Source organism: Synchiropus splendidus, chromosome 15 (genome assembly GCF_027744825.2).
Source record: "Synchiropus splendidus isolate RoL2022-P1 chromosome 15, RoL_Sspl_1.0, whole genome shotgun sequence".
Taxonomy (NCBI): Eukaryota; Metazoa; Chordata; class Actinopteri; order Syngnathiformes; family Callionymidae; genus Synchiropus; species Synchiropus splendidus.
In genome coordinates, this window is record NC_071348.1 from 14,343,186 (window position 1) to 14,370,976 (window position 27,791).

Consider the following 27,791-nt stretch of genomic DNA (forward strand, 5'->3'; position numbering starts at 1 on the left):
TCACCCAATCAGAGCTCGTGAAATGGAATTAGGGCTGGCTCACTACGCAGAGGTGGGCTTCGCGCTAGCGTCCATCTTCAGCTACATTACTGAGCGAGCTTGACGGAAAGAAAACACAATCTTGAAGTAAAGAACACTTTCTGGAACTGCTTTCTGTAGCACCTGGGACAGGACAGAAGGACGCGCATATCTCAGGTAATGGCCGTGAGCTACGGTGAATCGATATGGACGTCGATACCCAATTTTTCTCTTTCTCCTAAATTAGGCTAACGTGATAGCTCCGTAGTTAGCCAGCATTTATGCACCAGTTGTCTTGTGCCACTGTTTCAATAATCTCCAATTCTTCATGAAGGGGGACACCATGGGACATCACACGAACACTACACTTGATCGTCAGGTGTCGATGCATTTCCGTAGAGGTTCTCTATCACCCTGCTCTTCGCTAAGTGTTTTGGAACGGGCCAGCTAGTAATCGAGCGAGGTGGACGAGCTAAGCAGCTGGCTAGCGTCATTGCTAGCTGGCTGTGTGGCTAACTTTAGCTTATGTCAAGCTTACTGATAAAAATAGCAAGACCCATTGCAACTATAAAATATTGACAACGATATGATGTGTCTCCAGTAGTTATACTCCTTTATATATATTCACAGTTTACGTACTCTTTAGATCAAGCATTGACAACTTCTAGCCGTTGTTAGAGTCATTTTCAAAGGACTTGGAGTTGGTCTTTCCAACATCCAACTAATTTGACCGCGGTGTCCTACAGTTGTTAATTGTTTGCTCGCTGTTTTTTTAATGCTCAGACAACTTCGTGACAGACGGAATGTGGACAGTGTCGTAGTCAGAGCCATGGCTGACAAGAGAAAACTTCAAGGTAAGATTTGGTGCAGCTGTCATGTATTGTTGTACTGCTTTCATCAGTGTATCTGTTCGGTGTGGAAGACGATGCATGTGTTTGTGGACCTATTACAAGACTACTAAAGTAGTTTATCTTGTTTATCGTCTAAGCTTGAACACACTACCGGGTTACTTTTTGTCAAATATTCCACATCTTATTCAGTCTCATAAACTCATGGCGTTGCTGGCAATTCTAAGGGTGAAAGTGGCCATTGAATTATTCTTCAATTGTTCAAGTTCAGTTGATTATGACTGAACTAAGTGGCTCCTTGACACCATTAAGTAGAAGCACTTTTTACCGGTGTCAAGAGCGCTTTCAGTTTACAAACCAGTTATTCAACCTTTTAAATGATCACTATTACAAAGGCTTGTATATTTCTGAGCCAAATGTAACCAGGTGATGAGAAATGGATGCCATAATGCTGGAAAGGCTGTGATTATAGTAGTGAACTTTTTATCGGTGACCGCAAATTTACATTCATCACAAAATCTCATATCTGAATTCGAATGCATGGACAGTCAGGCTATCGGAAACTGCTTGAACACTAGGTAAACACTGCTTTTACCAGTATTTCGAAGCCTGCTGAGTAGTTTTTTTTCTGTAACTTAGACCTCTGTACTGAGCTGCGCGCCTTATTTCCATTAATAAATAAAATCACATATTTTAATCATCTATAACAACATTTGATCCTCAAGCTCAAGCAATATTGTTGCATGTATTAAAACTTTTCATTTCTAAAGGTGAGATCGACCGATGTTTGAAAAAAGTGGCTGAAGGTGTAGAACAGTTTGAAGATATCTGGCAAAAGGTAAAAGGCTGTTTCTCATTTAAATGTGTTCTTGTGCGATGCTAGTAGTTGTTACATCCTCTTGCTCATCTATTTCAGCTCCATAATGCAGCTAATGCAAACCAGAAGGAAAAATATGAGGCTGACCTCAAGAAAGAAATCAAGAAGTTGCAGGTGAGATGGGTTAATGATATTTTGCACATTTTCCCCTCAATAATTGTGTAAAATATGACGCGTTGTTTAATCTTTCCCAGCGACTGAGAGATCAGATAAAGACATGGTTGGCCTCAAACGAGATCAAAGACAAACGGCAGCTAGTCGAAAATCGCAAACTCATAGAGACGGTAGGATATTATGCTGGACTTAAAGAATGAGGGATGTTGATAAGTTGGACTGTTAATAAGTTGTCTGATTATGTTTCAGCAAATGGAGCGATTCAAAGTGGTGGAGCGAGAAACAAAAACGAAAGCGTACTCAAAAGAAGGTTTAGGCCTTGCTCAGAAAGTGGATCCAGCTCAAAGGGAGAAGGAAGAGACAGGGCAGTGGCTGACGGTGAGATGTTCTTTGTTGACAGCAATTAAGATTTGGTCACTTAGTCCATTCAAGAAATGATCTGTTCAGTGCATCACAATTGATTGTTTCTCTCTTTTTCTTTTTCTATGAAGAGTACAATAGACACGTTAAACATGCAGGTGGATCAGTTTGAGAGTGAGGTGGAGTCTCTCTCTGTTCAAACAAGAAAGAAAAAGGGTGATAAAGAGGTAACGTATCCTGCCTCCTCATTTGAATTCTATTTCACTCTGCGTCTTTGTTTGTTTACCCCTGCCATTTATGCTAACTGCACACTAACCTGATAAAACTCCCTCCATGCAGTGTTTAAACGGCAATAGATGCATATTTAACACTTTCCAGATTCTGATTCTGATTTCTAATTGGTACTTGAATATCTAAAAAAGGTAGTTTCATCACTGTTATAATTCTCCGTAATCCTTCTTATCACAGGGAGTTAGATTTCTTTCCTTTATATTACTGTATGGTTAAACAGATTGCTTGTGGGTAAGATGTCAGTGTAGGAAACTAAACAACAGTCAGGATTAAAAACAACTGTGGTAGTTTTTTTTTCCGTTGCATCTCTTAACCTCCCAATTTTACATGCATCTAGAAGAGAAGTATCAGTTATGCCTGTCACGATTCTCGCTCCTGTTTTGCAGAAGCAGGATCGTATTGATGAGTTAAAGCGGCTAATTGAGCGACACAGGTTTCACATTCGCATGTTGGAAACTATTTTACGAATGCTGGACAATGACTCGGTGCCAGTGGATGCAATCCAGAAGATCAAGGACGATGTTGAGTACTACATAGATTCCTCCCAAGAACCGGACTTTGAAGAAAATGAGTTCCTGTATGATGACTTGGACCTAGAAGACATCCGTGAGTTGATCCGAGATCTTACGATTTCCCGCTTGTTGGTTGAAATGCTGAATGCCTTTCCACTGGTCTTCTCTCACAGCTGCAGCTTTAGTTGCCACTTCTCCATCAGGTCAAGGCAACGTTGAAGACGAGATGTACCTCCACTCCAGCAGCACTCCCACTTCTACCACGTCCTCTTCTCCCATCCCTCCATCCCCAGCCACTTGCACTGCTGTAAGTTGGACTCAAAGCTGAGATCTGGGTCGCTGCTACATTTTTTTTTTTTGCTAGTACCCTTTAACGTGTTTGCACTCACCTAACCCTCCCGCAAGCCCCGTTGTGTTTATAATCCACTGGCTAGTTTGCTGCATCAACATTTCCAAAGTGGATTGTCATATCAAGGTATCTCCTCCTATAGGAGAACTCAGAGGACGATAAGAAAAGGGGACGGTCGACAGAGAGTGAAGTTAGTCAGGTGAGAGGCTCTCATCTGTGCTGTGTCAGTAGATGAACAGTTTAGTGCGACATTCTTCACCCCTGGTCCTGTAGAGTCACCGTGGCTGGAGGCTCTGCCTTCCAGGCATAAAGACCAAGCAAGCTTTTCTCTCTGAGGGACCATGGTTGGAGACTTCTGGTTTGGTTGTATTTTCTCCAGCAATGTTGGGACTGTGATGGCTTTGCTTCACATGTTGGACTGCAGGGTTTGTTTACTGCTGACAGTCTATCTGATGTCCCTTTCACGTGCTTTCTCACTTTCAGTCACCTGTGAAGAACGGCGCTCCCTCCTTGCTCTCCTCCTTCTCTTCCTCCACCACCTCGGGCTCCTCCTCGGCCTCGTCCCTCGTGTCCATGGCCAGTGTCGTTGGGGGTATTCCACCAGTTCCTACGAGCAGCAGTCTAATAGGAAGCTTTAGCAGCGCTGTGCAACAGCATCAGCATCAATCTGCACAACCGCAGCAACAACCTCAGAACCAGCAGCAGCAGCCACCTCTGACCAAACCATCAGCTCCCTCGAACAACACCCCCAGTCCACCCAGCAACCCGCTACTCCCGGCCTCCACCACCCCCTCTCTCCCCACACCCAGCACACCTATTTCATCTGCTGTCAACTCTCTGTCTCAGCCTACTTCGGGGTCCACACCAGGATCCAGCTTGGGACTTGGATTGGGGCTGGGATTGAGCAAAGGTGGCATGACGGGGACCAGCACTGCCAACCAAATGTCAGGATTGGGCCTGAGTGGCCACCCCACACCTCTAAATACAATGGCAGGCCTCATTTCAGGATCCACTCCTGCACCTTATGCTCAGGCTGCGGCATCTGGTGGTTTAGGTTTAAGTGGCACCACCCAATCCAGCATTTCAGTGGAGAGCAGCACTTCTATCACAACCTCTGGCTCCAGTGGAGTCACTACCAACGGGGCAGGGACGGGGCTTGGTCTGCTGGGTTCCAGTCCGGCCCATAGCTCTCTGAGTGGCAGCATATTGGGTTTAGTTCCTGGGCAAAGTGTCACCCCTGGTGCGTCGCAGCTGCCCCCAAGTTCAGTCAGCACTACACCAGGAGTGGTGGGTATGATGGGAGGAAACGGAGGAAGTGTTGGTGTGGTCGGAGCGGTGAACGCCACCCCTGCGAGACCGCCCAGTGGACTGAAGCAGAACGGAAGCACAAGTACGTTCCAGTCTGCCATTCTTCTCTAATGGAAACTTAAGTGTTTTAACCCCTTGGTCCTGTCCCCAGGCTATAGTGCCGTGGTGGCTGAGAGTTCCACAGAATCGGCTCTAAGCACACCCAGCCAGTCACAAAGCAGTCAGCCCTCTTCTCTCAGCTCGTCCACCAGTCAGCAGTAAGACCTTTCTCCTCTTTACTCTCTGTCCCACGGCTGCGGCTCATGGGGCTTCTGTTTCTCACCCGCCGCAGACTGGACAATGGCCCCAGTTTAATCAGCTCCATCACGCTGCCTCCAAGCTCTCCGTCACCCTCGTTTTCGGACAGCACACCTGGTGGAGGGAGTCTTCTGAACGGACCTCATTCGTATACACAAGCATCCGATGGTCTGAAGGTGAGAGGACGCTGCTCCTAGAAGTATGAAATCACTTCAGGCTGCTTTTCCATGTTCAAGTGTTGCATCTGTAGCACAACCCGAGCCTAATCTGGTTTATTCCACTTCCACCGCTCTCTTGTTTGGCTCCTCAGGCTCCTGAACCGCTCAGTTCACTGAAGGCGATGGCCGAGAGAGCTGCTCTGGGCTCAGGTTTGGACGGAGAAATGTCTAACCTGCACATAACGGACAGAGGTCGGAATGGTCAGACATGGCTTTTTCTTTGTCGCGGTTTCGCTTCACCTCAGATGTGACGGCAGCTGTGTGGCTTAAAGTGGCTCCTTGTCTCCCTGCAGACATCTTCTCTTCATCAGCACCAGGTACACCTTCTGCTCCTCAGCCGTCTGTGTCAGAAGTCAGCATCCCACCCTCACTTGGGGTGTGTCCACTGGGCCCCACCTCCCTCCCCAAAGACCAACTGTACCAACAGGCCATGCAGGAGGCAGCGTGGACGCACATGCCACACCCCTCCGACTCTGAGAGGATCAGGTGACCAGCGTGATGATCATTTATCACTCTAGGCTACGGACTCTAACCCCACTTCTGTTCTGAAGGCAATATCTGATGAGGAACCCGTGTCCCACCTTGCCGTTCCATCACCAGATCCCCCCCCACCACTCTGACTCCATAGAGTTCTACCAGAGACTGTCCACAGAGACGCTCTTCTTCATTTTCTACTATCTGGAGGTGAGGATCCTTTCCTGGGTCTGCTCCTGGTCATGTGTTCTAAATGCTGTCCTCTCTTGTCTCTCAGGGCACCAAGGCGCAGTACTTGTCTGCCAAGGCTCTGAAGAAGCAGTCGTGGAGGTTTCACACCAAGTACATGATGTGGTTCCAGCGGCACGAGGAGCCCAAGACTATCACTGACGAATTCGAGCAGGTCTGTCCAACAACTTTATCTATTAACCCTCGTGTCCGAAGGGCCTTGGATCGCCATCCAGTCTGCTTGCCTTTTCAGATCTCAGGTCCATAGTGGCCCTGTTGGTTGGAATATGTCCGATTGGAACACTAGAGTGTGTGTACAGAAAGCCTGTACTCCAGACACGAGAATCCAGTAGCAACACCATGTTTGCTTCTGACTAGTTTGTCCTCACTCTCGTTGCGTTATCTTGCAAAGAGTCTTACTTTGAAGAGCAGCTCATGTTAAGATTTCATTGAACTTTCTGCACTCTCATGTCGGTCTGTGTCGCTCCTGCAGGGCACTTACATTTACTTTGACTACGAAAAATGGGGCCAGAGGAAGAAGGAGGGGTTCACCTTTGAGTACAGGTACCTGGAGGACAGAGACCTGCAGTGACGGACGAAGGGATACGGACGGACAGAAAGACAAAACATACTGCTGTTGACATTCCGAGACTGAACTCTAAACTGTGGATAGAGATTGTGATGTGTAGTAGAAACCCTCTCTGAAAAAAAAAGTGGAGGCTGGTGTCTGTATAGGCTGCGTCTCACGCGAGGCCCTCAACGTTTATCCAGCGTTGCGCTCTTGACGACTTGGCCCCATGGGCCCGCTCAACCACAGCGCTGCATGAGCCGAGAGGACTCGCTGGAGACTTTGCGTTTGTGCCTGTCTGTGTGCACACTCAGTATGTGGCATTAGGAAGCCTCCCCGTGCATGTTTCTCATGTTTTCTTTTGCTTTTTCCGTTTCAACAAGATTCTCTGTACCACCGACCCAACATGAGCCTGGAAGCCTTTGACTTGACACAAACAACTTGGGACTTGATTGTTGATGATACTGCCCATCATGTATTTACTGTGATTTGGTGGTCAACAAAGGGGAAGTAGAGTGGATGGTTAGCGATGCTGTATAGAGGTGGCTTCTGTTAAGACCTGTTATGCCTGTTAAATGCGTTCACTGCTGGCGAGCAGCTGCCACTAGTTGGACGCTGCCGCGGCTGATAGAGTAGGCTGAATTTAGAGCGACCACAGGGCCTCTCCCTGTGACAGGGACAGAGTCCTTATTGGACATGGATAAAATTGCTATGCAATTGAACTGGTCTCTGACTCCCTCTCTTTAATGATGGTTTGTGTTTAAGTTCACCTGTCCAACATCCATGTTGTTCAGTTTTGTTTTGTTTTCTGGGGGGGAGGGGTTGATTTGTTCTGGAGTTCATGAACTTGATGTTTATAATTTCATCTCTGAGGAGTACACATCTTCCTCTGTGTACAAAAAAGAACCTTTTGCATTTTACCAAAATGATTTGACCATGGGATCCACCTTTTTTTTTTTAAATAAAAATGTTTTAGTCATTAAAAAGAATCTACATGTGTTTGCGTCAGTGTCACTTATTTCTGCTGTTGATGTTAACTCCACAACACCGACCTGAGACTGCAGGTCCGGTCCACTCCCAGTGAATGTGCACTGAAACTGTTTACATGTAGAACAACATCCAAATCTACAGTTCTGCTGGGACACGAAGAAACTTGGGTCACTTGTGGAGCTTAACGTGGACTGACTTTGATTTGCCGCACTTGTGAAAATATAGCTCTTATCTTTTTTTGTGCAGGCAGTGAGGTTTTGAAATAAATCCAAGACAACTTTGCCTTCGATAGATTCTATTTTCAGATGGGGTCCAGGTCTTCACTACAGGGGGAAGAGTGTCCATTGGTAATATTGCAAAAAATGTGAATTTCCAGTCATTTACAGTTTGTTTCCTCATCTCAGTTCTGCATGGGAGATGTCAACAGGGTTATAACAGGATTGTACAATTTCAATAAATACTTTTAAGAAATGACATGATGGCGTCCTGTAATTGTTCATGTGTTCAAGTAACTCCACAAATGTTCTTGTAGGAGGTGAAATACAACTGGTGAATGAATGTCTTTGTAAATTCATCAGTTCAGATATCATATTCAGATCACAGCCTGACTGGCTGTGATCTGAATATGGCTGTGGCTATTTTTGATGGTAAGGAAAGCCCTTTGGCAGGTTGGGAGCCTCTTTTGTACTTCAACATTTCCTGTCCGGGATTTGTTTCATTTCGTTCACATCATGAGAGAAGAAGGCCACATCTACTACTTCATACCTCAACAGATCTTTTGGTTCTAAATTATTTCAGGAAGTTTATGGAGATGCTAGTGTCGAAACCAACTTGGTGATGAGAACTCAGAATGAAATTTGTGTACTAGTGGTGTGAGATAAGTAGCTGGTGTGTGGGTTCAAGGTCAGGGTAGGTATTTTGGCAACACTTGGTGTCAGAAATAGGATGGTGTGCAGGTGTTTAGTAGTGAGGGGTAAATGGGGTACATTGAGACAGTATTGCAGGGTTGATGAAACAGTCCCAATTTTCAGAGGTTGCTAGTTGGCGTTCTTGGTTTATAAATAATGTTCAGGTTTCAGTGAATTAGTTGTTCCAAGTCCAAATATTTTACAGCAAACAGCACCATCTAGTTGCCACTGAAAATCAGGTCTCCGTTTCATGAGACCCACTGCTGCATCGCCAAAGGAGGCAAGCAATAAGGAATATTGAATGACTGTTGCACGTTCAGAAACCTGCTGAGGTCATAAGATAAATGATTCACTCACATGTTAAACATGTTCAGCATCTGTGCTGTAACTGTGTCAATCTACACTCTAGTTTACTTACAGGTCTCAGGAACTCAAAGTGGACTGCTTAACTGACAATAAAATAGACAATACAGTTCTTCTCTCTGCTCCTCAGATCAAGTTGATGTTGAAAGAATTGTTTGATGTGGAACTGAAATAAATAGTCATTCAATGGTACAGGAGTAACTTAACCTCTGTTGAGGAAGCAAGGAGATGAAGCACAGTGATAGACAACCAGGGACATGAGGACATTTTGTGTAAAAACGAATTTAATTGTAAAATAAAGAGAGAAAACACAAAAGTAGATCAAGAGAACCTAATTGACAGTTGAAGCGAGTTCACATCTTCTCCTTCTTGACTTTAAGGAACTCGGACATGTTGGAGAAATATTTCTGGTTTGCTTCAGCCACCTTCTTCTCTGCAGCCTGAGGATTGACGATCTCTAATCCCTGCGGACCACAGAACAACAGTTGTGACTTGAAATAAACCCGTCTGAGCACTGTGGCTCTCCTCGCCAGCAGCTGGTCCACTTGCCTGCAGAGGTGTGAAGGCCACACTGGAGCTGGTTCCAGATGAACGGTCCCTGACGGTGGACTTTCCTCCGTACGTCATGCTCTGCTTCTGCAGTGTCCTCTGATGGTTTGGAGACACAGAGGAGGAGTTAGCTTCAGGACGTTTCTCATCATACTGGGTTCTCATTTACCTGCAGAGACTTGGAGATCCTGGCTTTGGTGGCCTCGTTGACTTGAGCCTGCCGGACTCGTCCACTGCCGCTTTTCCCAAGCTGACCCAGACTGAAGCCTAGATCCTCCTGGTAGGCGTCGTCTTCAATCTTCAGAACAGAAAGTGACTTCAGAAACGGTGGTGGTCAAAGCAAAAATGAAGACATAACTTCACTGACCTCTGCAAAGGTCATCCTGTTGGCGTGTTTCCTGATCTCTGTCAAACCCAGACGCTCCTTCATCTTTCGATACCTTCAAGAGCAGGGAAAAATCACCACATTTTGAGCGTGGGCATCCAAAGATCTGCCGTGTCCCTCACCTTCTTCCTCCTCTTTTCTTTCTCTGGCCATCCAGAGGTGCAGGCAGAGGTTTGACCTGCTTGACTGGCGGAGGCTCCTGCCATTTATCAAACTTTCTTTCGATTTCCTCTTTGACGTCGTAGCCGTACTGAAAGACAAGACAATGGCACGCGACTCTATAACCTTCACGTTAGGAGTTGACCATGCAGCGCTCACCTTTCCATCGAGACTCTCGTGAAAACTGTCCACCCGAGCCGCCAGCGTGCACTTGGCAGCAACCAGTCGAGCCGCTTTTCTGCGGAGGTCCTGGAACGTTCAAATCATTACAACGGTCGCAGTTCATAGATTTCAGCTAACAAACTCACAGGTGGAAGCGACTGAACTATGTCGCAGTGATAGATGAAGCCAGTGTGTGGCAGCAGTGAGGTGCTGCTGAAGCCAGACAGGGTTCTCCTCTGAGCTCCCAGCAGCATCAGATTGCAGGCTGGCATCTTGGAAAGGTTAGTGAGGCCTCCTGCGATACCTGCACAAACATACGTTCTAAGCCTAAATGGAATTCTTCAGGTAAAGAAGACGACAGTTTGCTTTCAGAGGTTTTCAACTAGCAAAAAAGAGCGAGGAATGTTTGCAGCTTGTGCAGCAACAGGTTGCACGTTCAAATCCAAGCGTCTCAGCCTAGCAGCCTGTTGAACCACAGCGCCCTCTGCTGAACAGCTGATGCAATTGCATCCTAACTTGGTTCATTAGAAATGATCTGACAGTCATGTCACTGCACAGTGAGTGTGTATGCGCCCGTCTATGTGAAAGGACTGACCCATGATCTTGGCAGCAGTGGAGGCTCCGACGATAATGGACAGATTCGGGGCGATAAAGGACATTCGGGACTCCACATACTCATATATGCGATGTTTGGACTGGTTCAGCTCCAGCGCCATGTCACAGGCCTCCTCCAGCTGCTTCAGCTCCTCCTCATTCAGCATCGTCCTGAAACCACCATGAGCAGAGGATGTCAGTGTGGTCAAATCTGAGGTCTACAATCACAGGCCCACTCACCCCTGTGTGGTCGACGCCGTCACGCTGACCACCATGATCGTGGCGTTTGTCAGGATTTGCTGCAGAGTTTCGTTGTTTTTGCACTTTTCGAGGTTGTTGCCCAATTCCTTAGCAAACATGTTAGAAGACGTCCGCTCAGTGAAATCCAGAGTTACCAAAACATTATGAACACTTGAACAATAATAAGCAAGTCACCCTGCACCCCGAATCACTGGGTGTGGGGTGCCCCAGTTTCCAGTGATCAAAAACAAACGAGGAGAAGAAGAAGAAGAAGAATATTCAGTCCCCAACCTCCAGCTCACCTTGACCGTGCGGATATAATCCAGGGAATCTGGCACCAGCGACTCGAGCTCTGGGAATCTCTTGGAATATTTGTCCCGTGTGAACTTGTGAATGATATCTGATGGAAGAACCGGATTCATCAGATCCACGGCACGTCATTTTATGATTCTGATCAGAGCAAAGTGACTCACTGAGTTCATTGTCGATCTCGACTGTCAGATTATTGGCTGCAACAATCAGCCGGTACTCTGGGTCGGCTTCCACCGGGCCAGAAACTGTAGACAAAGTAATGATAGACATTGTGAAACGCCCCCTCCCCTTAACTTCAATCAAACCTCTTACCTTCAGAGTTTTTGCGCTGTTTCCCAACATAGTCAGAAATCTTATCTATGATGTCTGAAAACTGTCGAGTAAAAATAAAAATGAGTTGATGCGATTACACGGGCCTGGGAATGTCACCTGTTGGATTGAACTTGCCTGTTTGCTGTTGCGTAGTTTGGCGATGGCGGTCACGCTCTCTGCTTTACTGTAGTCCACCTCCATCTCCTCTGGGATGTCCTCCAGCCCCCCTTGTGAGGTCTCGCCATCGCTCTCCTCTCCATCTTCTTCCGGATACAATCCATCCTCACCCTCATCACCGGCCTCTTCCAGATCGGCCAGAAGCTCATCTGCCAGAGACATCTGAGCAAAGTTCTGAATTAAAAAGCCAAACTACACATATCAGGGTTGGCGAAAAGGAGCACAGGTACGAGCTAAATATGGAAACTTCTTTAAAATTGTTTTGAAAAATAGCGGTGGGAAATAAATTAAATATGGAAGCCAGTTATCCCCAAAGAGAAGAAATGAAATGATGCGCCTGGAATAATAAAAGATTCAAAACGTGGCAGATAAAATTATTTTGGGAAGCGATGATATAGTACATCGCAGCTCTATGGGGCTGTCTCACGTTTTCACCAATATCCGAACTGAACTGTCTGTTTAGTTATTTGTCAAAAACCACCACGCAAAAAGTCTTCTTAAATGAACCTGATTGAGATCCTATTAAAACTCCTGTCATGCTCTGGTGAACTGTAACTGTTCAGAACTCTCTGCCTGCATAAATATGAGCGTATCCTCATCGCAATGCGCTGTTTGTGCTGAACAATGCAAGTCATTTAGTGGCACCTGTCCTTCAAAAATACGGATTTTCAAAGCGTGTACATTTGGGATACGTAGTTTTAGGATTGTTTTGCGGTGATGGCTAATGAGAGCTGTGGATCTGAAGTGAAACGCTGATTAAAATCCACAGACAAAAATAACTGACCCTTTCGTGACTTTAAGTTAAAAAAAATCGTCTCCCATCTTATAGAGTGCGCATTGATACATGAAGCACAGATCAGTAGCAGAATCAATGCGACGTTAGCCTGACGGAAGCAAGCTAGCACGTATTAGCAATTAGCAAACATGACAAAATCAATACAGAATCACAAACCTACCTTGAGATTTAAATCTCACACAGAAAAATAAAAATAAAACCGAACAACCGACTCGTCGGCTGAAAACCCCCACAGTTGTGAAAGGCGTTTGTGCGTGAGTGTTTTCCCCAGTACGTTCGAATCGTCGCTGAATAAATGCGTAACCGATTCGCAAGGGTTTCTGGGTAAAGTAGTCCGACAGAGAACTTGTTAGAAATGTCAGTATTTTAAGGTGTCAAATGTTTGTGGAAACAATTCCCGCTGGTGAGAATTAATGAAAGGATATGTTTGGAAATGATGGCACGAGGAAATCACTGATATAATCTGGTACTGGCAAACTTGTACTGCTCCCATTGTGTTTGAAGAAAGCAAGTAGGGGCCACACTCTTCCGTATAACTCCCAAAGAAAGGCCCCTCTGGCGTCCACACAAAGGCCAGTGAAAGTTGTGCTCCAAAATGGCATTTGAATCGAGTTGCATCTTCATTTGATGACTTTTTTTTGTTGCATATTCAAAGATAGAATTGACAAACCAAAGCAAAGAGTCCACATTTCAGGTTTTTATTTCTCCTTTTTGTACATGATCCCTGGAAAACAACTCTTCAAACGATACAGCTTTTAAAAACCAACATTTAAACAGACTAAACAAATGAGCTATTTGGATCTTGACTGCATGATGGATTGTAATTAGTATTAAATGAAATAAATGAACAGATTCACAAAGAAATGGAGTTATTTACGGATGGAAGGCGTCTTTTGTTTCATGCTAAGCTACATTTACTGTCTTTAAACAATGTAAACTAATGAGAAGGTTGCTAAAATCCATAGACACTGGTAAATAATGAAACACTACAGGACATAAATCCATACAGATTGGCATATATTCACAGTTAAATTATACAAAATACCTTTTTTTATTTGCAGTTAAGACGATTGGGAAAATATTTTCGATTTATTTGATATGAAGATCTAAGAGAAAATAAATACATCCTGTCTCAAACAAATTAAATTACACAAAATTAAATACTGAAAACCAATAAATATTCAAATAAATACATTCAATATACAACAGAATATTTTAGAACTTAATTGATAAATGAAGTTGCCCAATTTCCCGTGCAGTCTTAGAACTGATGAGCAAACAGCTTTAAATGTTATTGTATATTTGTGTGTAATGACGTTTGTACAAATGTGAAAGAGTACTGTTGAAACGTGAAGGACTTCTCTCCGGACTGCTGCTGAGACGTCCGACTGCAACAGAAAGTTGAATAAAGAGGACAGGAAAGTTTAGAGACACATGAAGGGCAGAGGTTCTTTGCCACAAACCAGCGGAAACATACAACATAAAAATAAATAAATAAATAAATAGAAGTTAAGCTGGTACACAGTAAGACTCCAACTGCATAGCCGACAAATCTCTCTCAGATTTTACAAACATCAGAGCTTCTCTTCCGTTTCCAAAGATGTTTGTAGCCAAATATCAAGGCGGGTGGGAGCTCGTACAAAATCCTGTTGCTGGTAAAACCTGGAAAACGTCCAGCAGCTGCTGTTTGTCCTCGTCTCTCAGTTTCCTGATCCATAAAAAAATAGCCTCTGAGTGACCCGCTGGTTCTAGGGGTTAATTCACTGGCCACTTTCAGAGGGTTCAGCTCTAATGGTTCCCATGACAACACCCGGAACATCACACTAAATGGGGGTCATTGGCAGGGCTGACAGTGAAACGTGACGATGTCACTGGATTGGCTCCAACTGGGGACCTCGCTTTGAATGATGACTCATCTTTCCGTTTGGATTCTTTGCTTTTGTTTTTGGGCCCTGATGGAGAGACAAAGCAAAATTATAAAGACACAAATGACATTGTCATTCCAGAGACTGCTGACGATGACCGATAAAAAAAATCAGTTTAGTAATTGAGTGCCCCAACATTTGTGGTGGAGAACATGTATGAAGTCATGACTCCATCCCAGATGATCAGAGAAGGCAGCATCACATTAAAGGTAGAGGTGAGCATGAGAAAACCTGAGAAGAGGGGGACCCGGCAAATCTGAATAAGCCGTCACATCTCACATTAGAAAAACAAAGAAGGAATGGTTGATTGTTAAAAACATTTCTTTCAAAAGAACGGTTCCTCTATGAAGTTTTATTTTAGAAAGGTCATGAAAGAAAAATAGTTTTAGGTTTGTGTGCTGCAGCCAGTGGGAGTGCACAGAGAAGTGAAGGCTGAGGCCGCCGTGACCCTCTAAAATACGGAGATTAAGTTCATGTGACAGAAAGCTGAGAGGCTACAAGGCTCAGGCTCAGAGGATTTCATATCTGCAACATGTCACAGAGAAGATAACTTCAGCTGAACATGTTGAGCTCACCGTGCAGCTCCAGCTTTGTGTTTTTTGAGGCAGGCGTTGAAATGGTGGGCGCTGAGGACCTCAACTCACTGGTCGGAGTTTCCTGTCGCAACAAAACAATCTGTCACCTTCCTCTTCACAAGGTTCAACAGAATCAGTTGAACAAGTGAAGCTACCTGATCAAACATATATATGGTGACATCATCGAAAAAGGACACGTTCCGCCCTCTGTACTTCTCTCTCTCCATTTGTTCCTTAGGTGACTTGAGGAGACTTCGCAGGCCGACACGTTTGTCAACATCGGTTTCAGTGACGACGATCACCCTCCGGGAGCTTTCGTCTTCTTGCTCGTCATCATCCTCGTCGTCCTGGTCACTTCCTGTATGCAGACCTCTCTGTCTCCCGAGCCGGCTTCCGATCCCTCCGTCACCTTTGGAGGTGAGGGGGAGGGTCATGGCGAGAGGCGGGAGGGCGAGAGAGAGGCGGGCCAGCTTTGCTGCAGAGAGGAGAAAGGAAGGGCTGGTCATCCAGATGGTCAACAGTAGTCAATCATGCATGCAAGATTCCACTTCAGGTTCATTTCACTAATTTAATCTAGATTGAATTGTCATGTTAAGTAATGGTTTAAAGGTGAGTTGAGGATTCCATTTGAAAAGCACGTCTGAATGACATGACATGATCAGGTCTGCCAGGAAGGCTAGGTGTTGCTGTCTATCTGTCGTAGCTAAATAACTCAACAACAGTGCAGTGCGATACATTGCTGTCCTCGACTCTACATTGATGGTATTAGCAGGTATTGAATTATAAGACGTCTGAGGAGAAATTGAATTTCAGAGTGAAGCCTACCTTTCATGGCCTGGTTCGCTGTAGGCTGAGATGCTGGAACGTCAGGCGGTTCTGCTACTGTTACCGACTCAGCAGGCGCTGCTTCAGGGTCTGAGTCTGGCTGGATGTTTGCTTCGTTGTGCTTTTCCACGTCACTGGAAAATAAATGAATTGGGCAACGTGGATATTACGACTTTAAGGACGTCGGGTCTTTTCTTCTCTAAATAGAGGGGTGTTTCTTTGTTTCACAGGTTGAGCCTACTATCACTTTTCATCCTGCCATGTTTACTGCCCCATGACCTCCACAGGGTCCGCCCTATCCTATCATCAAAAAGTTACATGAATAAGTGCTTCCAGTAAAGTTCAGTCGCCATACCCGTTCTCTTCATTTGGCTCATTCTCAGAAGTGCTGTTGGCTGAAGTCTCTTCCCCCCAGGGCCGAAGCGTCACAGTGTCCTTAACCGTCGCACCCCACAGCACATTGGTTTTCACATTTTCACTGAGGGAGAACTGCAGCCTTTCCTCACACACCTGGTTGAAGAGTAAAGCTAGTTTTAAGACGATGGTTAGTCATTTCTCCTCTGAGAAAACCATACTTACCTGCATCATGAGCCCATTCTTTGTGGTCATCTTGGACACTGACATCTGATCCTTCCCATCAGACATCGGCCCACTCACCAGGGCTTCTGCGTCCTCTTCATAACAGGGTTCCGTCTCCGGCGTCTGAATCTCTCCAACTAAAGTCTTGTCCTTCTTGAGGAGCTCCTCTGACGTTAAGGAGTCTTCTGCGTCATTTGTTGAATTATTTTCTTTTTCATCTGAGGTTTTCTTTAAAGACTCCAGGAGCTCCAAGTTTCCCAGGAAAAGATCTCCCAAACTCTCTTCCTCGTCCCCAGATATGGAGCACAGCTGCTCCAGCTTTTCAAAGTCTTCCAAAGGCTCTTCGTTCATATCTTTCCACTCAGATATTAACAATTGTGGAAGAGCGTTAATGTCGTGAGTTGGTGGCAGTGGTGGGGCTTTTGTTTGATCCAGGGTCTTGCTTTTATGTTGACCTCCATCATCATCAGATGCTTTAATGTCTCGGTCATGGACTGATGAGGTAAGTTTGGCTGTCTCTTCGTTCTCACCTTCTGGAATGAACGCTTCAGCGTCTGTGCTCGCTATAAAGTCTTCCACGTCAATGTGAGTGATGAAGTCCTCCACGTCTGTTACAGAGGGAGGCGGACTTGGGAAGGAGTCATTTAAACTGTCCAGCTTCTCATCCTGCAGGTCCAGGTCAATGCTGTGAGGGGGACTGGGAAAGTCCACTGAGCTGAAATTGTCTTCCTTTGAATAGACTTCTTCGATCACCTGCACTTGGACATCACTTGGCTCAGCATTGAAATCTGGACCCTCTTCTCCATCATCGTCCTCTTCATCCATGACCCTAAATCCCACTGCACTAAACCATGTGACCGTTTCAGACTCTGTCTCTTGGACATAGTCCAACTCTGAATCGATTTCAGGAGGAGGTTCAGTAATGCAAATATGGATACTTGCACCTTTGCAATTACTTCCAGTCATCAAGCTTGTTTCATCGTTGAGCTGCAAAGAGCGTTCCATGTCTGAGTGATTCTGACACCAGCTGTTGAAATTTTCATTTTCCTCTGTGTTGTCTCTGACTGACGAAGCCGTCTTTGATTCAGATTCTGTGGCTTCTTGATCTGGGATTTCAATATTTTCTATTTGATGGACTGAAATTTCCCTGTCAGCATTTTCAATGGAAATTTCTGTAGGTGCAATGTTCTCTGCATTTTCCTCCTGCTGTACAAATGCCTCACCAGGCTGGTGTTCACCAGCATCGTTGGGGATGACCAGTTCTTTTTCCGCGATCGTTCCTTGAGTTTCATCATTCCATGTTTCTCCGTAGTCCTCCAACACAGCCGGGTGGGGTTCCCTTCCTGCTCGTTCATCATTTCCTTGAGTCTCCCAGAACTCTTCACCCATGACAAGATGCTCACCAACTTCCCAGGACTTGCCTTTCCTGGAGACAAATTCACACCGCAGTTCTTCATCTTCAGTTCTTTTTTCTGGAGAGGCAAACTGGTCATTCTCCTCGGGGCACACGAGCTGATCTCGATGGCAGTCAAGTTCTTCTCCAGTGAACCTGTGGCTTCTTTTTTGTAAATGTAGCTCTCCTTTTGTCACATCCTCCTCCTCCTCACATAACACTTGAACGGGGCATCTTCCTGCTTCTTTCAGAGGCGACTTCTCCTTCATGGCATAACTCAACTCTGCAGCTGCCAATTCCTTCTCTGTGTCCTGCTCAGCCTGGATCACTTTCTTCTCTTTTAAGTGGACATCTTTATCACTGACGTCTTCTCCCCAAGTGGCCTGAGGGAGATCCTTTACCCCATCATCCACACTCATGACCTCTTTTGACTGGATAACTGTATCATTACTAGCTCTGGAGTTCTTCGATAAACAAGGCAATTCAGATGACTCCATAACCAAATGTATGTCAGTATCCAAATGTTTTGATCCATTATTTTGAATTTCCAAAATTCCAGCCATCCCTTTGTTGTCAGAACATTCACCATAGTGTAGATTCTCTGTATGATTCTGGTGTTTACAATCAACTGCCTGAGAGACAGCATTGTCAGGGCTTTCATTCATACACTGTTGTGGCCCTTTTATTGGCTCCTCATCGATTCTTGAAAACAAGCTATCAATGTAGTCAACACAGTCTTTGGTCTGTAGAGGATCAAAAAGTACTGTTGTTTGGCCTGTTACGTGGAACACACTGGAGTCATCTCTGTGCAAGGGCCCGATCTCTTTGCCTTTATCTCTGTCCTCCAGAAATGTAGAAATGTTCACGTCTTTATCCAGGGGAGTTACATTCATCACAACAGAATCGATGGCTCCATTATCTGATGACTGTGTCCTGCTTCTTAGGGGGCTCTTGGATGACAACTCTCCCTCCTCTTCAGTTTCAGTTTTTTCTTCAATTCCGGTCAGAGTGGCACGATCACCTCCTCGACTGTTCCCTGCCCTGGAGGTTATAAGCCCATCACTGTTCCTCCTGTTTATCCCTTCACCTTCCCAGTCGCTGTCTGAGAAGTAGGCAGAGTCTCTGTGTGGAGTTTCATTTCCCAGAGCCCGCCACCCTACATTCCCAGCCCCTCCCCCTGTCCATGAGTCACCAGGGGTGAGGCCATCGGTTGAGCTGGAAGTCATCGGCGACAGGACCGAGTCTGTTGGGGTGATGAGGGAAATGTCCGAGGATGGGTCCCAGTCTGGAGTGGGTGGACAAGTGTCAGGAGTGGCTGTCTTTGCCGCTACATGGTAATCCTGGGCAATGCTGCTTTGCTGTTGCAGGTTTTCTCCATCATTCGATTGAACACCAAACCACTTGGGGTTCGTGGGAAACTCCTCATGCTTAGTACCAGAATCCCTAGGACTGATGGCCTGGCCATTCGCGACAAAATGTATTTTATGAGACTCAAACGCCTGCTCTTTTGTAGTATCAAAGCCTTGATCATTCGTAATAGATGAAGAGGAATCTTCACTCAATTCTCCTCTTGCTGGTAATGCAGGACCATCCACGTCATCTTCCTTACCGGACACCATCTGGCTGTGCAGTAGACCGTTTTTTGGCATGATTTCAGAAAACACAATCTCACTTGATTGACAGTGGGAGTCAGCCCGATCATCATCACCGTCCTGCCTCTGTGGTGTAACAGCATGTCCGGACCCAATATGAAGGATAGGGATCTCAGGTCTTGTGGAAACTTTAATCTCACTGCGTTTAGCTCTCTTTGTCACTTGAGCATATATGGCCTCAGTTGGCGTCTCATCCTTTCCTCTGCTGCAGGCTCGTATGGAGCTTTCAGACTGAAAGCTGATGGTCTGAGTGGATTGCGGGTCAATGCATATGGACTCATATTCAGGGGAGAGGGGAGTGGGAGAGATGCCCGGGTCTACCTCTTTCCTGTTAGTGCCAGCATTTTGCCGAGAAATAATTTCTGTCAGAAAGGTTTCAGCTGACTGGATTTCTTTTAAGAACTCCTCTCTGGTCATTCCTGGTCTTTTAGAATCCTCGGCAGGCTGTGAGGCCTTTTCTTCCTTTTCAAGTGTGGTCTCAGAGAGGAGCGAGCGGGACCTGCGGATGCCTTTGGAATAGGCTGCTTCAGCTTCCGTGTCTGAGGGAAGGTCTGAGGAATATGCATACGGCTGCAGTCTGGATCCAGCAGGGTACAGATATTTCACCGGATCATTGCTTGGTCCAGACTCTGTTTCCACGTCCAGCCGACCCGTATCGATTTCTGTCAGAAACAAATCCCTTTGGAAGGAATCTTTAGTGACTGTTTCCTCTTCATTGTCCTTGGTTCTGGGACAAGGCTTCTCTTGCCATGATGTTCCCTTTGAGCCATACTCTGTAATCAAAGACCGGGAGCGACGCATCCCTCTGTTTGGATGGAGCACATTTGCCCATCCATCCCCATCTGATTTTTCTTCTGTCTGTTGAGTCCATGAGCTCTCTGACTTGGACGCGTTAGATTCAGTCACAGTTGATATCTCTGTCAAAAACAGATGCATAGGGGACTTTCGCGCAGCAGCCACACGCTCAGCATGAAGTTCAGCATCTTCCCTCCAGATAGCCGGCAGGATCGTGTCGAGGCGGGACTGGGTCCGTTTCATGCCTCTGGAAAAGAACTCACTCGCAGTGGGATCGGCGTCCTCAGACAAGCTGGAGTGTGCAACTGTAGTCGCACTGCTGGGTTTGTCTGGTGACATGAAGGGAGAGTCATCTTCGTCTGAGTACGTAGGACTGGATGAGGACTGCCTATCCATCTGGGGTTGGGGACGAGGTAAGTTACGATAGATAGGCCGCAGAGGATTTTCTCGACGTTTGGGAGATTCAAAATCCTTTGTACATGAATGAGAATTCTCCTTGCTGTTGTGCATCGACGTGTGTCTATTGGAAGGCTCACTGTTAGGCAAATCACAGGTTAGTGGGTCTCTGCTGGATCTTTGCATTTGTGACAGACTGTACTTTGAATAAGTACTGTAGTTTGAACAACTTTGTTGTGATTTGGCATGAGGAGGTAAAGGTGGTGGGCACATCTGAGGTGCAGGGTAGATGGGGTGGCTGGACGGAGGCAAGGATGGCGATAGCGATGGGGATGGAGGTAATGTCTGTCGGGATCGATGGAGCCCCAGATGATCCAATGTTGAAGTTGGAATTGGATCTGTCTCTATTTTCCCACCAATAGTATAGTGAGGAAGTCCTCTATATCCAAGTGGAGGGGCAGGGAGGGGCCGCGAGTGGAGGTGACTCGATGACGCGGACATAGAGCGAGGTTTGGGAGGGAGAACCGGTGCAGGAGGATTTGCAAATGATTTTTTATTTGCATCAGTCTTACTCCTCTCCTCTTCCTCTTCATCATCACCTAAATTCACGACAGAGAAGTCAGTTACCCTGCTTGAAGTGTCTCTGAACTCGGCCACTCCAGTGTTGGGGACTTGGAGTTTGACTTCACTAGATCTCACTGTCTGTGTGCTTTTATCACCAGGACGCCTATCCGCAGAACAGTAAGGAACTCGATCCTTTCCTAACAAACCACTGCGGATCTCCACCAGCTCCATGTCTCCTAGACAGTCAGCCTGAAAGGATGACTGTGACCTCATTTTCAAAGTTGGGGATTGATCCTGGGGCGTGTGTTCCTCCAATCTAATGTAGTATTCACTTGCAAGGGAGGGGCTTCTTGCACTTATCACAGGGACGACTGTTGGAGTGTCCAAGGACTGCCTGTGGTTGTTGTTCACTGTGGGGATAGATTGTGGAGGGGGAAGTGGTTTGTAGCCTCTTCTGGCATGGGCTTTCTCCCAGAAATACTCAAAGTTTAAGCCCTTGCTAGTTTCCGTAACTGTGAGGATATCATCTAGCTCAGAGGAGGACGGTGTAATTCGGTTGCCAACAGGGTCCAACAGAGGGTAAGAGGAATCCCTGTCCTGCCTAACGTAGTCTTTCTCCCGCTGCCGCTCATTCAAAGTCTGGAAAGCATGTGGACGGAGCAAGTCCCAGCGTCTTTCAAAGGACTCCTCACTTTCTCCTCTTCTTCCTCTGCTTTCTTCATACTCCTCTTCCTCATCCTCTTCTCCAGTGCTCCCCCTTGCTATTCCCCGCTCCGCTGCCAGAAGGGAGGAGAGCAGCAGGAATATCTCTGCGACACAAGGGCGCTGAGAAGGAGGAAGCCAGCAGGACTGCATAATCTCGTACCTGAGAGGGGGAACAAAGGCTTGTAAAGCTTCGTATGTAGAATTACAAGTGCAAACAATATTTCCTAACCAGTAATCTGCATGGGAAAGTTTGAGTCGTGGCTGGGCCAGTGTGATTTGTCGCTCCCGAATGACAAAGGTCAACACCTCTTCATCGCTCAGATGTCGGTGAGGCTGAGAGCCAAACTCAAACAGCTCCCATATCACCACCCCTAGCGACCTGCAATTCAGAAAAAGTCATGCTAGTTATTGAAAGTAAAATTACTGATGATCAGGACAGAAGCAGCTGACTCACCATCCAACATAGTAAGTAAAAGGAAGCACTCAATCCTTAAGATGGTAGTACAATAATACAATAACAACCCACCAAACGTTGCTGGTCTTAGTTTGGTCGGTGACAATAAGCGACCCTCTGTACTCCTCCAGCAGCTCTGGGGCGATCCAGCGCAATGGAATCCACAGTTTGTCTGGTGTCAGGTAGTAGTCCTCCTGCACACATGATGCTTTTAGACTGAAATATCATAAGCATGTTCAAGCTTCACAGATTCATGGATGTAACCCACTTTATAATGGTTGTGGGAGAGTCCATAATCGCCGATCCTAACAGTCAGGTCTGAGGTCAGCAGGCAGTTCCTCAAAGCCAGGTCACTGAAACAAAAATACTAATTGAACCTACTAGTCCATTATTAGGAATAGTATCTGAACTCAGATTGACCTGTGAATGTAGTTGTTCTCGTGAAGATGCAGAAGACCTGAAGTGATCTCAAAAGCCATGCGCTGCAGAGTCAGTAGGTCACGGGTCGGAAGGTCAGGGGTCATTCCATCTGACTTACGCTGGGCTCGCAGGTACCTCTTCAGGTCGCCCTTCAGAAATAGGCCAGAATGATTAAATTCAGTTGTTCAACTGTGTTCCAGAATACACTCATTCACAGAGGGTGTGTGTTTATTGGTGGAGCTGGGTAAGCATCTGCAAACACGTAATGTAATGTAACAAAACTCCCTTTCTAAATAAATTCTGTCCCAACTCTACAACTGCAGTCAGCACTGTAGTGCAGACGAACGTCCATACTGGGTACTCACCCACTCACTAAAGACATGCCTGGATATCTGTCATTACATTAACATGTAATACAAAACCAGGAAAGCATTGAGACAGCACATACTTCCTGAGTATATTTCACATTTCTTTAAAAACAGAATACAATCGAGCCAAAACTTTGATAAACAAACATTGCCGATCACATAACCTCCACAGCACAGGTAAAAATATCTCCTATTCCAAATGTAAAAAGGCAGATTCCCACTTACCAACTGGCAGAACTCCATAACCAGGAGGAAAGGGATGCTCTCACTGCACTGGCCCAAACACTGAAGGATGTTGGGATGCTTAAGGCTCCTGACGAGAAAAGACAACGCTTTAGTTCAGAAGTGAGTAAACACAAATTAATTCTGCCTCATTCTATAACCATTTTTCTGGACATCGGTCACATCTTAGTTTAGTTAGCTGGTTGCCCTATTAAAGGCTTGATTTCAAAAGCGAATTATGTCTCACCTGTAAGGCTCTGACTCTGCCAAAAACTTCCTCTGCTCAAGAGGGCTTGCACTGACCCGAAGCTCCTTCACCACCACCTGAGAGGAGCTGCAGTCGCAAAGGACTTCAGCCAGAATCACCTGCAAGAGATTGATGGGGAACAACATGGAGAGGCGCCAACAGGAAATGTACCGGCAGTAATGCTGCGGTGAGTTACGACGCTGGGCCGCTGCCAGTTATAAATAAGAACACATTAATCCAGGGCTGTTTATGAAGGCACTTCTGTTTAAGTGGCAACACAAAATGGCAACATCTGAATCTTACCTTCCCGAACCAGCCATTTCCTATTTCCTGCAGGTAGTTTAACGTGTGTCTTTTGAAACACTGCGACTTGGAGTCTGTGGAGAGACAGAGCATATGATACATTATATATAGCTTAGACAATGTTTCAACACGTGAAGCAAAATGCTGCTCCTTCCGAGAGATGGATTCATTCATGAATGCTTATTATACATTAAAAAATGATTTAGAGTTAAGTAGAAAAAAAAAATCTGATTAAGTATTTGACCATCCAATGGATGCTAAAAAGACTTGTCTGTAACAACATAAATATGAAAATACATGTAGAGGCAAAACTGAATTACAAGCAGGCTCATGTTGTTCAGACTGTCCTCATCAAACGGCAACATCATTAATGGCCATTGTACTCATTTATTAAAGCAGCTGTGATGAATGCGATTTTAAACACTATAAAAACGCATGTAGTAGTTTTAGTACACAAAAACGCAATATTAAACTTTGACAGTCACATGTTTAAACACAGATCGTCCACAGACAACTATTAAGTCATTTTCCTATTGGGCGGCTCTTCTTTGTCCCACCCCTCTGACTGCAGTGTGTGACGTGGGAGAAAATACTATTAAAAAAATGTTTTCTGGAAATTACGGTTACACTTTACATCCAGGTTCTCATCAAGGAATGATATAACATGCTATCGAGTGATGATCATCCTCCCCAGAAGAAGATTTCTGCTGAAGATCTGCACTTCTATTGGGGTAACTGAACCCCCTTTCTGAAATGGTGTGGTTCTGATTTTCGTTCCAGCCAAACATGCACATAGTGGTTAACCTGGGAGGTGTCAGCTGAAGCAAGCAGAACCAGACTGACAATGAACTGATCACAGTCTTCATACACCTGGTCGGTGGAAAAGTGTCCTCTTCATTGGTTGGAATAAAAACCAGCACGCACTGTGATCCTCTGAGGACCAATTTAAGACCCTTGGTTTAGATGCTCTAGCCTTAACTTGCGTTGGTGTCAGCAGTGCAGAGGAAGTAGGAGCCCTCCACCATGAACCACCAGCCTTATCTACAAAATAGTTTTCTAATCTCAACATTTGTGGCTATTACACATAGGGTTTTACCTCCACCGTCCTGTAGGGCAGAACAATTGGACCGGTCTCTGACTGGTAAGGTGTACACCTCAGGGAGGGACGGACATGATGAAATGCTGTCCTCCTGGATGGGACTGGACCCCCCAGAACACTCTTCCCCATCGGCATTGTCAAACTCCTGGTTAGGCCACAGAAGCCAAGAACACAGATTAAAGAATCATGACGTAAATATAGTTGGAACATTAGTGAGTCTGTTGCGAATGTTGCAGCAGATTTCTTTATTATTTATTTTATTTGCTTTCTCGGACGAACTTCAAGAGGTAGTGACTGACACAACATGGAAACTGAAGTAAAAATGTGAACAATATTATGCGTGACGATGATGTGGATCAAATGGTTCACTGGGTGTGCTATTTTGCAACATCAACATTAGAGTCATGCTTCCGTCTCCTCTCTCTCTCTAGTGCACAGTTCAGTATTCATCAAGTCAAACCTAAATATAACACACAAGCAGTGAGCAGAAAAAGAGAGGTGAATAAATCTCTTACATGTTGAAGACTTACATTGAACCCCACTCCTCCTCTTTTGCAGCACAGACAGGTGAGGAGCAGCAGAACAAAAGACACCAGTCCGGAACAAGAGATGAGGATGACAACATAGGTCGGGGGAGAGAGGGAAGCTGCCCGGGTCTGAGAAACTAAGAACACACAAGCGGGAAAAATATTTTACATCGCTGTTCATTTGCTTTGTGGTTAGATGCATTTATTAGCTTGGAGTCAATGAGCACAACACTTGTAAACCTCAGTGAGGTGGCAGTGCAAAATCTTGTTCTGAGAGACAACCTTTAGAACATGGAGGTGCACCCCAGCAACCAGTTGACTTCAGGGGATATTTAGAGGATGAAGCAGGGGTGGGACACTTAGTCCACTATGCTGAAAGTGATCTGTTAAACAGTAAAGAATCCAAGAATGCAAGTAGGAGAGATTACCATTCCAGTTAGGAAGAAAGCATGGGGAGAAGGAAACATTGGAAATAGCATTCCACTTAGGTAACACGGTTAAGAAGCAGGGGAGTTGTCAAGTAGGTAAAGAAGGAGCGCTCAGTGGGAGGGGGTGGCAACTGGAAAAGAACGACTCATATCAGAAAGGTTCAGTACTCAGGTAAGAGAGGGAGGGATCAGCACATTTGATATTTGTACCTCAAGTTGGTCGATTGTGGGAAGTGTAGCATCTGTAGGAAAGAAAAGTGGTAGTGCAGGTTGGTTAAATACCCTTCAGTTGTCGGCTCGAATTCCAATCTCATAGCCAAAATAAGACAGAGCAGTGGATACAGAGGGTACCTATCCTGTGTTAGCAGACATTACCCTAGCAGTTTTAGGACAGTAGTAGGAAGCCATGTTTGAGTCAAACATAAGCTTTAGGAGCCACTGAATAGACTTTAAAGTGTACTCTTAACAATTGAACACTATATTTGTCAAAAATGTGGTGCTCTATCTATTAAATGAATGGCCTATTTGCAAAATATTGCATATTAAAACGAATCACAGTCAGCGAGACCTCCGTGCAAATTAATAGCTACTATCAGAGGGACACACTTTGTGAACCCTGTTACCAAAAATATTCCGAAAGGACATCTCGGTGCACATGCTGTTGAGGAAGTTTAGTGCCAGAACACCCTCTCTCCCTCATAAATATAAACGCTCACTCATGAGGTCAGGATGATACTGTAAACAATGCATGCATAAATTTCAGAGTGACTTTAATCATTCATGGAAATCCTAAAAATACATTCCACTATGAAACCAATGACACAGCACTCATGTACCAACACCTCATCGCATGTGGTAATGTTGACAGTGACATAGACGAAGGCAGAAATGAGGCTGGCCCCCTAAGATGTCAGTAGGCCCCATAATACCAACTATAACGTCTGACAGAACAAGTGGACTTTCATGTTTCCCTAGACAGACGTCCAGACAGACTCTGAATATAAATAGGACTCTATCACAGGGCCTATTCCCTCAGCCACCAGCTCCAATCAAAACAATACTCCACATTTCACAACCACAAGCCACAGAAAGGGGGAGAGGGCATTTTTCGGGGGGAGGTAACAGCGGTGGCATAAATCTGACCCATAATCTAGACCTGCTAACAAGAAAAAGAGCGATTTGAATCCAAGGAAGGACGGCCTATACCATCCTAACATCCCCAATATTTCCATTGTATCGCGCAAATATAAAAGGGGGGACCCTTCCCCTCACCCCTGCTTCTATTTTCACAGAGTCAGTCCCTGCAATAATATTTCGCAGTGTGTTACAGGGAGAAAAGACACACAGGCCTCTCATGACTACATCACCCTCCTGTCTCCAGCATCCCTGTCAGTTGATCAACCCTCCTCCGACTCCTCTCACCTTCTCTCTGCGGGGCTCCGAGCGCTCTCTCCGGGCTCAAGTACGACATGATCCCCGCCAGCACCACCATCACCCAGCAGTGTGGCCGCATCGCGTCCGGCCCAGCAAAAACAGCATCCGAGCTACGGTGCCTACGGTCCTCTGTCCCGTCCTCCCCGCCACGGTCTACGGGCTCTCGCCGTCTCCCCCTCCGCGGTTCTCCTTGTGATAAAGAGCGTCTCCTCGCCTTCCTCCCCTCCTCCTCCCCCTCCTCCGCCTCTAATCCGCAATTAAACACGGTGTGTCAGAGTCTCTATTGTGCATCATCAGCTCGCTCCATCGCCGACATCTAACCGCCGTTTCTTCGCTGAAATCCGTCTTTCTGCTCCGCTCCGGCGGAGATGGAGGAGTCTATGTTTTTCTCCTCCGCCAGCCTACGTCACACTCACACGGCGCGCATTGTCATGATCCAGCTCCACCACCATCATCATGAAGCTAAAAAAA

General features: G+C 45.7%; 3 protein-coding genes across 6 annotated transcripts; 1 reads left to right on the plus strand and 2 right to left on the minus strand.

Moving 5' to 3' along the window:
- The first annotated feature begins 52 nt into the window (after positions 1 to 52).
- cnot3a (CCR4-NOT transcription complex, subunit 3a) lies at positions 53 to 7,905 on the plus strand. Of its 3 annotated transcripts, none has more exons than XM_053887529.1 (18): positions 53 to 195; positions 802 to 872; positions 1,637 to 1,704; positions 1,783 to 1,857; positions 1,938 to 2,027; positions 2,107 to 2,235; positions 2,349 to 2,444; positions 2,895 to 3,114; positions 3,194 to 3,327; positions 3,512 to 3,568; positions 3,853 to 4,759; positions 4,829 to 4,934; positions 5,009 to 5,150; positions 5,285 to 5,384; positions 5,486 to 5,678; positions 5,744 to 5,876; positions 5,944 to 6,069; positions 6,388 to 7,905. In XM_053887529.1, the coding sequence occupies exons 2-18, from the start codon at positions 848 to 850 to the stop codon at positions 6,484 to 6,486; spliced, it is 2,700 nt and encodes an 899-aa protein (XP_053743504.1). In that variant the 5' UTR covers positions 53 to 195; positions 802 to 847; the 3' UTR covers positions 6,487 to 7,905. The 3 variants fall into 3 exon arrangements, with proteins under 3 accessions (XP_053743504.1, XP_053743503.1, XP_053743505.1); XM_053887528.1 differs by having other exon boundaries at positions 5,285 to 5,393; positions 6,388 to 7,904; XM_053887530.1 differs by lacking the exon at positions 3,512 to 3,568 and having other exon boundaries at positions 5,285 to 5,393; positions 6,388 to 7,904.
- A 1,105-nt stretch (positions 7,906 to 9,010) lies between these two features.
- Positions 9,011 to 12,717, minus strand: prpf31 (PRP31 pre-mRNA processing factor 31 homolog (yeast)). The gene is made up of 14 exons (XM_053888200.1): positions 12,570 to 12,717; positions 11,572 to 11,775; positions 11,437 to 11,497; positions 11,286 to 11,369; positions 11,115 to 11,212; positions 10,813 to 10,919; positions 10,574 to 10,743; positions 10,125 to 10,282; positions 9,976 to 10,065; positions 9,780 to 9,907; positions 9,640 to 9,712; positions 9,442 to 9,570; positions 9,273 to 9,371; positions 9,011 to 9,187 (listed from the first exon to the last, which is right to left on the minus strand). Exons 2-14 carry the CDS (start codon positions 11,773 to 11,775, stop codon positions 9,077 to 9,079), a joined length of 1,512 nt encoding a protein of 503 aa, XP_053744175.1. The 5' UTR covers positions 12,570 to 12,717; the 3' UTR covers positions 9,011 to 9,076.
- Positions 12,718 to 13,098: 381 nt separating this feature from the next.
- On the minus strand, positions 13,099 to 27,730 carry lmtk3 (lemur tyrosine kinase 3). Of its 2 annotated transcripts, none has more exons than XM_053843712.1 (16): positions 27,309 to 27,730; positions 25,462 to 25,595; positions 24,929 to 25,076; positions 23,833 to 23,906; positions 23,530 to 23,648; positions 23,286 to 23,373; positions 22,693 to 22,841; positions 22,541 to 22,625; positions 22,345 to 22,466; positions 22,048 to 22,197; positions 16,314 to 21,978; positions 16,090 to 16,244; positions 15,735 to 15,868; positions 15,065 to 15,384; positions 14,910 to 14,991; positions 13,099 to 14,361 (listed from the first exon to the last, which is right to left on the minus strand). In XM_053843712.1, exons 1-16 carry the CDS (start codon positions 27,397 to 27,399, stop codon positions 14,228 to 14,230), a joined length of 7,650 nt encoding a protein of 2,549 aa, XP_053699687.1. In that variant the 5' UTR covers positions 27,400 to 27,730; the 3' UTR covers positions 13,099 to 14,227. The 2 variants fall into 2 exon arrangements, with proteins under 2 accessions (XP_053699687.1, XP_053699686.1); XM_053843711.1 differs by having other exon boundaries at positions 25,447 to 25,595.
- Between the last annotated feature and the right edge of the window lie 61 nt (positions 27,731 to 27,791).

Bases quoted from the DNA above. Each gene is read 5' to 3' on its own strand.
- lmtk3 (XM_053843711.1), bottom strand. From the start codon at position 27,399: ATGCGGCCACACTGCTGGGTGATGGTGGTGCTGGCGGGGATCATGTCG. The intron at 22,842-23,285 runs GTAAGTGGGAAT...CTATTTCTGAAG, and splicing joins TTATGGAGTTCTGCCAGTTG to GGCGACCTGAAGAGGTACCT. The intron at 15,385-15,734 runs GTAGGCTTCACT...TCCTCTCTGCAG, and splicing joins AGCGAACCAGGCCATGAAAG to CAAAGCTGGCCCGCCTCTCT.
- prpf31 (XM_053888200.1), bottom strand. From the start codon at position 11,775: ATGTCTCTGGCAGATGAGCTTCTGGCCGATCTGGAAGAGGCCGGTGAT. The intron at 10,744-10,812 runs GTGAGTGGGCCT...TGGTGGTTTCAG, and splicing joins ACGGCGTCGACCACACAGGG to GACGATGCTGAATGAGGAGG. The intron at 9,372-9,441 runs GTAAATGAGAAC...CCAAACCATCAG, and splicing joins GGATCTCCAAGTCTCTGCAG to AGGACACTGCAGAAGCAGAG.
- cnot3a (XM_053887528.1), top strand. From the start codon at position 848: ATGGCTGACAAGAGAAAACTTCAAG. The intron at 2,028-2,106 runs GTAGGATATTAT...ATTATGTTTCAG, and splicing joins ATCGCAAACTCATAGAGACG to CAAATGGAGCGATTCAAAGT. The intron at 2,236-2,348 runs GTGAGATGTTCT...TTTTCTATGAAG, and splicing joins AGACAGGGCAGTGGCTGACG to AGTACAATAGACACGTTAAA.